The 12,213-nt window shown below is 32.2% G+C and overlaps 1 protein-coding gene across 1 annotated transcript in view; it reads right to left on the bottom strand.

The window, feature by feature from the left end:
• The window catches only part of NAV3 (neuron navigator 3), a 490,821-nt gene that overhangs the window by 25,759 nt on the left and 452,849 nt on the right, over positions 1 to 12,213 (bottom strand). The window contains 2 exon segments of the mRNA XM_074270837.1: positions 6,467 to 6,641; positions 8,039 to 8,192. Coding sequence (XP_074126938.1) covers positions 6,467 to 6,641; positions 8,039 to 8,192 — 329 coding nt within the window.

The following is a 12,213-nucleotide window of genomic DNA, read 5'->3' as shown; positions in this document are numbered from 1 at the left end:
AAGCATCTTATGTGTGCCAAATACTTGTTAAATACTAAGAAAAGAAAGAAAACAATCTCTGTCTTCAAAGAGCTTATGTTCTGTAATGTCCAGACTAGCTCTCTAGAAGACCTAAGGATCAGCCCAAGTCCTTGGTCTTAATGGAGGAGTAATGGAGGCAGGACAGCCACCACAAGGCTGGTCAAAGATGTAGTCTAGCATCTGAAGTCTGGAGCCTAAAATCTTCTCTGTGTCTGTGGCTGAGAGCGGTGGCTGAGAGAGTCTTCTGTGTCTGAGACTCCCTTAAATACCTCAGTAGAAGTATATCAGCACATTGAGCACACATAACCATTACATCACCATAGAGAACTATTATCTCACACTTGAGGTGCTCAACCATAAACACTTGCTGTCCTTGATTCAAGTAGACCTCTTCAGAGTTTCAGCCCTCTACAATATTCTACTGGGGAGATGACACATATGTAAAAACATAAACAAAATAAATCATGTTATGTGCCTAGACCATGGAGATATTAAATAGATTCTCTAATGTCACACAGCAAGTTTAAGTGGCAGTACATGAATCAAAATTTAGCTGACTTCAAAGTCAACTCTACCCACTGCATCATGCTTCCCCTTTAAAAAATATATATATAGGGATTTTAAAAAAATTAATTAATTTATTTTTGTCTTTGTTATCCCTAGAACCTTGTATCCACCTAATAAACACTTATTGGATTGTCTTGAATTGAAAGGAATTGTGCTAAAAACATTTTTTAGAATAAAATGAAGTAAAACAAAATCATTCTTCTACTCATAATAATCTTGGTTTATAGATAAACTCAGTTTGTAGTTACCCATGTCCTATAAATAAGAGGAACACAATTGGCTGTTTCCCAGCAAATATTGATAATAACAGCAGAATATAAATGCTATGATTCTTAAAAGCCTAGACTTATAATAGTGAAATGAATGAAATATACATGATGACAATCATATCATTTTTATCATAACCATTTAAAAGATGGAAGGCTTTAGAGAAAATAGTTTAAAAGATATATTAAAAATTATACTGATATAACAAAATAAAATCATTCTAAAGAATTTGGGATCTAAAGAATATGGAACACCTGGGTTTGATATTTCAGTGGTAAAAAAGCATCTCATCTGCATCTATTATAATACTATCATTCCCTCTCCCTTCCAATGCAATCTGTGAAAGAATTGTCAAGCAATATTTAATTATGCTTTTCTCACCAGAAACAGGCAATGACTTCCAGTCAAGCTTCATACCTAAACTACTTAGGGAAATCTATTAAATATACTAATCTGATTCTCCAAAATTTAATATATCATGGTTATTCTTTAGCAGTTAAACTTACCTATTTTGTTAACAAATGAATTGTTAAATTTTGCCCACAAAGATATCATTTCTACCTTGATGAAATATTATCCATTTCTTTCTATGTCATATTCCACTTATCTTTCAACACTCTGATTAATGAACATGATTAGATTGGCATATTGAATAAAGTTCATGTTCTGGAATCAGGAAGACCCAACTCAAAACTCAAATGTTAACTAACAAATCAGATGCTAAAGTAATACATGACATCAGACAAGTCATTTACCCTCTGCTTCAGTTTCTGAATTTGTAAAATGAAGATAATATATAATCATGATATTTAACTCCCAGCATTGATATCAGGAAATATAGCTGCTGTTGTTGTTGTTGTTTCTGTTTTGCTCTATTTACTTTCATGTTTCATGGTTTGGAAGTTACCTAAAACCCCAGTTTCACAAACTGCATGTCTTGATCCCTTATGGGATTTCATTACTGAATGTGGGTTTTGTGCTATAATAATTTATTATCAATAAATGTTTAATTTGTATTTTATATGCTTTATTTGCCCAGTGTCACTGTAAAAATTTCTTGGCCAAAAAGGAGTTGAAAGTCAAAAATGTTTAAGAGGTTCTGCCCTACACTAGCTTTTTCTCACCTAGCTTCACAATCTCATTAATTTATTGGATGTGGTGATTGATAAGAGGGTTGGGCCTAGTCAGGAATACCAGAATTCAAATCTAGCCTCAGACATTTAATAGTTGGAGATAATAATAATACTTACCTCAGAGTTGATATGAGGATTAAATGAGAGAATATTGATAAAATGTTTAGTGTAGTATCTAGCACCTACTAGCTCAATTCTAATTTCAGTTATTGTTACTATCATCGTCATCATCATCAAAAAGAACAATTATAAACTATTTTTGTTAGGTAAGTCTTGATATCTTGGAATTTATTAATACTAAAAAGTCTAACCTTGAAAACAAGTCACAATATAGAATTGTGATTTAGCATCATAGGATGCTAAGCTTCAATGGTGAAGCTCATTTTATATATCAAGTGTCAATGTTCATAAAGGTGAAAAAAATGAAACACTTAGTCATAGAGTTAAAAAGGACATAAGTGGAAAATCATCTCTCATGTCTTATTCGTAGAAAGTGGCAATGTTATATCAGTGAATATTTGAATTATAACATTCTAAAAAGATCCTTGTTTATTTTGCCAGCATTGTGAATATTTCTTGATCAATAATTTCCTTTTTCTATTCAATGATAATTTTCTCTTTTCTTTCCTACTCTTCTATGTCATCCTTTTGAGCTCCTGGTCATTAATAAAAATTCTGCCCTTTCTTTAGTTCCTAGAGCCTAGGAGATGTTTCTTAGCTTTGGTTATACCATAGACATCTCAAGCTAAGACCTATGAGAACTCATTATGATTTCACCAGCACTTCCCTCTTCTGAACTTCTCTATTATAATGGAGAATAATAGCATTGCATCCCAGACATGCAATCCAGATGTCATTCTCAACTTTTTCCTCTTGTTCCCACTAAAAACACAATCTACAGACAAATGTCAGTCAAGTCAGTCAAAGTTTAAGAATACTAAATATATTTATCATATACATCTCTCTCTCCAGCTACCATCTTAGTTCAAGACCTCTACATCTCACCTGGACTTTTTTTTTGCAATATGCCCCTAACTGGTCCTTCAACTTCAATTCTCTTGCCATTCCAATTCATTCTTCACTAAGGTGCCAAAGTGATTTCTTAATGTATGGTGATGATCATGTTTAATATGCTGCACTGAATTTCCATATTCTCCAGGATCAAATGTAAATTTCCTTTATTTGTTGTTTGAAGCATCATAACCTTACCCATTTGCACTTCTCCAATTTTCTTATGTGGTACTTCCCTCTATATAATCCATGGTATGACCACCCTAGATACCAGATATTCAATTTTGTACATAATTTTTCATCTCTTATTTCTGTACCAATGGAATGATGGTCCCATATGCCAGAAATATTCTCCCTTTTCAATATTTACTCTCAGAATCCCCAGAATCTTTCTTCAAGACTCTGCCCAAATGCCTATTTTTACAAAATACTTTTTTCCTGAATCCTCCCAGTTTCCCGAGCCTTTCTAGTTAACTTTCTTTCCATCTACTCTTTATGTACTAAATATTAACAGTATAATACATGTTGAGATTTGTAAAACAAATACAATGCTGATAAAAGGTAAGACACAAAAACACATCATTTCACATTGTGAGAAAACCAAATTATTTAAACAAAAGCAAAATATTTCAATTGTTAACTCCTGAAATGGTACTGTAAAGGACTCACTTTTGAACTTTATTACTATGCTAAAACCAGGCAGAGAACTCCCTTTTCTTCTAAGAGTTATAATAATTTCCACCCCTACCACTCTTTGTTAATAGGAAGAGTAAATATAAAGCAAATAATCTTAATTCAACCCTGTTTGAATTCCTTTACCTTTTCTGACCTCCAGAAGATGATTTAGATTATTACAATCTTATCTTTTTCTTTTATATACTGGCATATTTCATTTTTAAAATCTTTTTTTTTTTTTCTTTTCTAATTTAATTAATTGACAGGAATAAAGTTCAGTATAGTGAAAAAAGGTCTGGATTTGGAGACAGAGGACCTAAGTTCAAATATTAACCCTGTTATTTCCTCCCTCTATTGCTTGGGAGAATTTTATTATTTTATTATTCAACTATCCTTGTCTTCAGTTTCTTCATGTGTACAAAGAAAAGGTTTGGATGACTTCCTTGATTTAGTATTGTATGCAATTTCTATATGCTTTTTGTTTAGAATCTGGGTTTCTTACCCCATTTCTCTGAAGTTGTTTTTTAAAGTGTTTACTTACTGATTGCTCATTTGATCTCTCACAAACACTACACATGTATGTATATTTGTGTGTATGTGTATGTGTAAATATATAGATATATAAGTATATATGTATGTATATATTTGTGCTACATTATTTCTTCTATATTAAATTAGCATCTTACATTCAAGACATAGGAAGGTATTTTCTATAAGATTTAAGATTTATCAGTTGCTTCTTTGTTAGTGATTCAACATCACAAATTTAGGATCTAATGTTGTATGGAAGCTAAATGCAAGCATGCAGTAGGGAATATGTCAAAATTTAGACAGGGACATGCAAATTCTGGGTTTTCAGTGGCCCAGGAGAAAAAATCCATTTTAGAATGGAAAATTTGTAATTATAGTTGCCCTTTGAGTGTTTATATTGCTTTTTAATCTAAATTAAAGAAGAATCTAATTTTATACTTAAGTATTTATATTGTTTCCAAGCGTCACCTGGTGGTAATGTCTTGTAATTTAAAAAAGTGCTCCTGGGGCAGTTTGGTGGCGCAGTCGATAGAGCACCAGCCTTAAATTCAGGAGGACCTGAGTTCAAATCTGATCTCAGACACTTAACACTTCCTAGCTGAGTGACCTTGGGCAAGTCACTTAAGCCCAGCCTCAAAAAAAAAAAAAAAAAAATACTCCTAAGGCTGTGCCAAAAATCATAACCAAGTGAAGGGCTCATATTTTCCCACGGAATATTTCATTAGAAAATACTATTGCATTTGAAACTAAATAATATCTCTACTTTGGCTATAAATTTGTTACATATAGCTATATATAATATATATATTTTTTGGTAAATAAGTGAAATCAACAAGTATATACTAGGATCATGCTTTGTGCCATGAATAATGTAATTACTGGGATATTAAAAAAAAAACAAAATTATATTGACTTTTTCCTCAAAGAGTTTACATTATAATGTATGTGATACTTAAATAACCATAAATATTTCATAAATGTATAATTCTCTTCCACATTAGAATGTAATCATACATAAAAATGCACACATGTATGTATACACATACATACATATATGTAGGATAATCTGTCTCTGTATATGTTTGTGTACTTGTATATACACATATATTTCTATAGATCTCTCTGTATATGTATGTGTATATATATGTATATTTCTCTCCCACATTATTATGTAACTCCTTGAAAACAAGGTTGAACTCTCTATAACAAAATGTTAAATGAAGATGGATGATATTTATATATCCATAAAAATGATGTATGTATATATAAAGATATAATTGTAAAAATAGAAGATATTCTCAACATTATTTTAATTTCTGAATCATGAATTCTACAGATTAAGTGATTCTAGATTATATAATAATGAATGCACCTATTTAACAGATTATGCAATAATTTGGGTGACTATATTGAGATTTTCTGTTCATGATCCAAGAGATATTTTTTCATGGGATCATAGAGCTAAGTATCAGATGATGTAATAGAAATAAAATTGATAGACAGTTGGAGGCTAGAAGAATAAACTCTTTAATGTACTCTTTCTTTCACTTTCCATAATGGTCAGGACAATCAATGAGATAAGAAAGTCTGGGTTCAGTTCCTGTCCTGTTCAATGCCATGTGTTGGCTATGCAACCTTGGACAAATACTAAACTTTCAATGTTTTAGGAAACTCTTCAAAACTATCTGTAACACAGTTTATCTTGGTTAGAGAAAGCTTCTTCATTCCCTATACGTTGAAATATATATGAGTTGGGGCAGATAGTTAGAGCAGTGAATAGAACACTGGCCCTGAAGTCAAGAGGATGTGAGTTCAAATTTGACCTCAGACACTTAACATTTACTGTCTGTGTGACCTAAGATTATGTGTGTGTGTGTGTGTGTGTATGTGTGTGTGACTATGTATGTATGTATGTAAGTATGTATACACCAGTAAAATGTGAGGTGGGAGTCAGGAATGCCCCAACAAAAATCTCAATTACTATAATAGATTTGGAGCTAGAAGAACATTTAGTTAAATTCCCTCAACTTACATTTATGGAAACTGAGGCTCAGAGATAAGAAGTGACTTACTCAAACTTACCTAAATAACAACTGGCAAATTTCTTCTCAGGTCTACTGATTCCATATCTCTAACTCTTGCCACTTTACTAATGCTGATAACATTCAGGAAATATTTTGTAGGGTTAAAAAGTTATGTTTTTAGCTTTACTAGCTTCCTTCAGTGGAATAATAGGCAGACAGACAGACATACACAATCACCTGAGGTAATAGAGTCAGTGATGTTCAAGTTGTTTAATGAAAGCCCTAAAGATTGGCGAGAAGATGATGAGGAGGTACTGCTAGAAGACTCAGATGAAGGGCGAGCAGGCTTTCCTGTATTCCCAGTCTCTGCCTTCAAACGATCATTTTCAGCTTTCAGGATTTCAATTTCATTCTGTTACAAAGATGGTATGGAGATGGAGAAATCAGCCAAAAGAAAAAAAAAAAAAAACTGAATTAGAAAAAAAAAAAAAAAGACTTATCTCTTCCCAAATGCTAAACATGACATTGTCCCTCCCTCATAATTTGAAATAACATAAAAAATGAACAAATACGGGTTCTACACACAGAATTTCCTTCCTTAGGGGAGAAGGGAGAATATAAGATAGAAAATGAAAAGAAACACATTTTTTTCTCATAAATAAAAACATTAATATTGAAACACATTTTTTTCTCATGAATAAAAACATTAATATTTTTCAGTTTATATATACATACACAGAGAAAGAGAGGGGGAAAGGCAGAAGCTTGGTTAAGGTATGACATCTGACTAAAGGCCTGTTAGGGTTCATAGTTTTAGAAGCCTACTGTTCCATGTTCATTTAGAATAATTTAAATAAATAATACTAAAATAATCCTTAAGTAAAGATCTAGTCAAAGACAAAAAACTCAAATAATGCCCTTCTCAGCATTGTGAATGGATTATTTCAACAAAGAGATAAACAAAACCTCAATAATATTACATAAAAATAAGGTAGACTCCCTATAAATTTCAAAACTCATATTGAAATCTGAAAGATCTTTTGTTCACTCAAACCTAAGACAGCAGTTCATAAAACAGTCAACAAAATCATCTGACAGCTACATATTATGAGGGGATGAATTTGTCCAAGTATAAAGATTCCCCCTCCCATTTAAATCCTTTATGATTCTGAGAAATGAATTTACAATTATGAAGGGAAAACTTCATCCAAGAATAGCCAGATTCTATCACAACTTAACTTTTCTTCTCTTCATGAAGTACAGGAATATTCAAAAGCTTACTTCTGAAATAGCTATTTTCCTTCTATAGTTAGAAACAATGTTGAAGCCTTATTCATTTCATTAAAGATTTTTTGTTTTAAAAATATATTATTGTATAAATCATTTGAAAACCAAATTTCAAAAGTACATAAAGAAACAGACCCATGATGACAAGACGGGGGAAAAAATTAAGACTCTCAGTACTGCAGAATAATAATGTTTCTCTAAAGATACAGGATTGAACTTCAATTTAAACTCCAATTGAAATGAATTCAATTATCTTGGTTAGAAGCATAGCTCACAGCCTCTATCTAGTCTGACATGACTACTCCTTTCTGATATTAATGCCTAGACTTACTCAAATTCTATTTTGAGGATTATGGGTAAAAAATGAAATACAATGGCAGAAGGCAGAGGACATTTTAAACACAGAGCATATTCATTTTCACAGTGTGTGAAATTTGCCTTAAGTAACCTATATAAATTTAGAGATAAAATACCAGTACTTTAAGCATTTGCTTTATTTCTCAACCAAAGCAAAGTACTGACCTGCATTCGATTCATGGCTTCCCGAATTTGGTCAAGATGATGAGCAGAACTGAGAGCTTCTAGACGAATATCTGTTAATTTTAGCTCCTTCTCTCTGAGCTCACTCTTTAGCTGCAGAATTATCTCAGCCTCTGCTTCCGTGCATTCACATATCCTAAAGTGGAAAGCACAAAAAGATAAATAAGGGGAAAGGATGAAGATTAAGGAAAAGAAATGTACCCTCACATAAGCTGATAAAGTGTTTATTGATATGTAGATGAGAGAGACTAGATAGAGACAGAAGGAAAGAAGAGGAGAGGAGATGCACCAAACCAACTTTAAATGGTTCAAAAGAAAGGAAATATTTCCAAATGAAAATATTGACCAACTTTTTTGTCTATTCATTTTTTATCTGAAGTTTAAAATATGCATATGTGACTAAACATGAAGTGACCTCACCATATGATTAATCTATAAGGATAATTTCCATGGTGAGGATATTATAGAAGAACAGCTGATATCTAACTATACCTCCCTTTATCTTATATTTGTAAAAACTTTTTTCTTTTGTACCTAAGTGGGAGACTATATTAATTCCTATTGAATTTCATCTTATAAAATTCATCTAAATGATTGAAGTTATTATTCTTTGAGATTATGGCACTGTCATCCATTGTGTTGGCTATTCAACTTCATATAATCTTCATGTAATCTACAAATATGATGAACATTCCATTATTATCTTTATCCAAATCATTGAAAGCAAGCACAGATCCCAGGGATGGTCCAGTGAAAATCTTCTACTATGCTGTCATTAAATTATTAATAAAAAAAATCTTTGACCATCTAATTAGTTTAGAATTCTTCTTAATGTATTATTGTCTAATCCAGGAGTATAAAACCTGCAGCCTGCAACTGGCACGGCAAGTGGGTTGGTGGATTTGTAGGGAAATGTTTCTATTTGAATTTAACACCGTCTTTCCATGCTCTTCACAAAAATAGTGGAAGAAAGTTTATCAAAAACTTTGCCAAAAACCCCCATCTATGAGTTGGGTAAAATTGTTCAAAAAAAAAAAAAAGAAAGAAAGAAAGAAAGAAAGAAAGAAAGAAAGAAAGAAAGAAGATAAATTACACAATATCCTGCTCTTCAGAATCACTGTTTCTCAATCTAAATATTCATCAACTATCTGAATAATGATCAGTTCTAGATTTTTTTTCCCATGAATCCAAGTCAAGCTTCTTGGCCTTAAATTTGTAGATTTCTTTTCCTCTCTATTTTGAATATTGGAATATTTGCTCCTCAGTTCTTTGGTATCCATTCCATTTCCCATGATCTTTCATTATACTTAAGAGAAAGTCAGCAAGTTCCTCTGAGTTCCCTATAACTTCATTTGGGCTAAAAGACTTTAAATTCATTAAGGGCAGCTAGCTAGATGTTTATCTTAAATTTAAATTCTCTGTTTTGATTTCTATTATTGATTTCCATTTCAAAGGTCATTTTCATTGTTTAAAAAACAAACAAAAACAGAAACAGAAATAAGAGGAATGAGTTGCTCTGCCTTCTGTTGTCAGACAGACATCTTATCCCTGCTTTAATCATCCTTTTTCTCTAAATATAACAATGTTTAATGCAATTATTGTTGTCCTTAGAGTTCTCTAACCAAGATCAGTTCATTTTGAGCTTTTGTATTTTTTTTCAATAGGAACAAACCATATTAGTTTTTTTTTTCTTTTTCCTGACCTTGCTTTCATCTTCTTTAAATCTCTTTTAAGAGTTGCCTAAACTTATGTTCTCTGATAAATCCAAGTTTCCCTCCAATTTTAATTTATTTTTGTGGCTTCAGAATTTGCATTCTGAAACTAGGTGGTGCATCTCTCCTGAAGTGAGGAAGAATATTTCAAGACACCTAATATTTACTAGCTGTGTGATCCTGGGCAAAGACACTTAACCCAAATTGGCTCCATCCCCAAAATAAATAAGCTTGACCTTTTAATACAAAACAAGCTTGTCCCATCCTTTTTGGGCTAATTATCTCTGAAGAATTTTATTCCATGAGATTCAGACCTTTTGAAATCTACTTTCCCCAAGTCTAGGAAATATATCAAATTGCCCAGATTTCTTCTTCATGTCTGCCAGAGCATTGGTTCCTTCCTCTTATCCAGGTTTCTCATAATTCCCATCCCAGCAGTCAGGATCTCTTTATTAATGAGATTATTGGTTATTCTACTTTTATTGGTTACCCTACTTTTTTAATAATTATAACTAAAAATGTTAAGAGGTTATTAACTACTTTATTTTTGTAAAAGATGGGTTGTTGAAGCCTCCTTCCCTCACTTACACTCTAATATAGTGTCCTTGTGGTCTATTTCAAATATTCTTCATCCGTTTTCTCTTTCTACTCAAGTAATGGAATATATACCAGATTTTTTTTTAGACTCCAATTATCTTCACTCAAATTTGCTCCACTATTCATTCTACCATGCCTCTCTCTTCTGATTCTTCCATTTTCTCACATGGGTATACTTTTTAAAACATAATGTTGTGTCAACCTCCACATCCCATTTATCTGTCCCTCCACTTTTGGATAAGACAAAACCATCTGGATCCATGATCTAGTTATATGTTTCATCCCCAAGTAAATGTTTTATCTATAAGGTTAAAAAATTCTTTGTGTTAGGATCTTTGATTTCTCTTATTTGATGCCCAAATTTAGCACATTTATTCATAGATTTTTGGGATCACAGGTTTTGCTCTGGTTTCTTTCTTGTATTTTTGTCCCCTATGTACTTCTGGTTATACCAGTTGGTATTCTCTGTATCTACTTTTTATAGTTTCTAACTTGGAAGATACATATAGGCAGTCCTTTCTTGCCCTATCCATTTATTTTTCATTTAAAACCTTTTTTTAGCTTAAAGATCTATGATCACATGATCATATGATGAAGTTTAATAGATGGAAGATAAACAAACAAAGTGTTAAGGCATAAAGGCAAGAAAGCAGAAATTATCCAAGAATAGTAAGTGATCAATAGCATCAAAAACAGCAGAAAGGTTAGACCTGGGCATTTCAAAGAGCAACACATGCTTTTTCTTCCTCATTGAACAAGATCATCAGAGGATGCTAATAGGGCTAAAATCACAAGTTCTAACACACCAGGAAATTTAGTTTTGTATCTTCTCCTTATTCCCAACCAGCTGTCTTAACAAATTATATTTTTGGTTTCATAGATAAGAGACTGTGACTACATCAGGGCAAATTCATTACTAGACTAGAAAAGTAAATGAAAATACTAAATCCTATAACTCTTCCCATCCATATCACTTGTCCTGGCACTAAATCATATGCTGTCTTACTTATTTCCCCAGTGATACTGTAAACTTCATTCTATATTCTCACTGCGTCTTATGCATCTTTATTTTTTTTTTTTAATGGCTTATAGCCTCCAGCTCACTCCAGAGCACAATGGAGTCACTCCATCAATGTTATGAAAGTGATTGACTACTGATAATTTTTGTTACTTCTGGAGATAAAGGAATTCATTTTTATTTTCACTGCCAAAGTACCTTTTCATATTTTTGATTGTTTGTTTTGCATTTTAGTGTCAGGAAAGGTTTAATGAATATCAAATCATTACAATTTTTTTCCCCCTTACTCAATTAGACTTCAAAAAAAAAAAAAAAAAAAGGAGAAAAAGGAATTGTCTAAGAACATGATCCTAATTGTAAGAATGTCCTCAGAGTTAGAAGAGAACTTAGAAGAATTTAGTTCAATTTCTGTGTGAAAATAATCCCTCTACATCAGTCAAGTGGTCACCCAGCCTTTGCCTGAAAAGACTTAAAAGAAATTATGAACAAATAATGGTTACTTAATTTAATGACCTATGATTTTTTTGATATGGGCATTGCTTGCGCCTACATTTTTTGCAGCATTGTGTTCATTGATATCTGACGCATAGTGCCAAAGCTTCTGGTGATGAAGCTTCAAAACAATGATAATCCATTTCTTATATGAGAATTGTCTATCACCAGCTCATTTTAAAAGTCTTAGTATCTTTGTAAGACCAAGAAGTTTTCTTCCATTTTCATTGTCTTCCAGGTCCATGAGTTAAGTCAGCACTTTGAGGCTGCATATTAGAGAAGGATGACAATTCAGTCAAATTAATCATATTAGAGAACTAGGAAAGCATAGGTCAGTT

The sequence above is a fragment of the Sminthopsis crassicaudata genome, chromosome 5, assembly GCF_048593235.1.
Source record: "Sminthopsis crassicaudata isolate SCR6 chromosome 5, ASM4859323v1, whole genome shotgun sequence".
NCBI lineage: Eukaryota > Metazoa > Chordata > Mammalia > Dasyuromorphia > Dasyuridae > Sminthopsis > Sminthopsis crassicaudata.
This window is presented reverse-complemented; position numbering and strand designations above follow the sequence as displayed.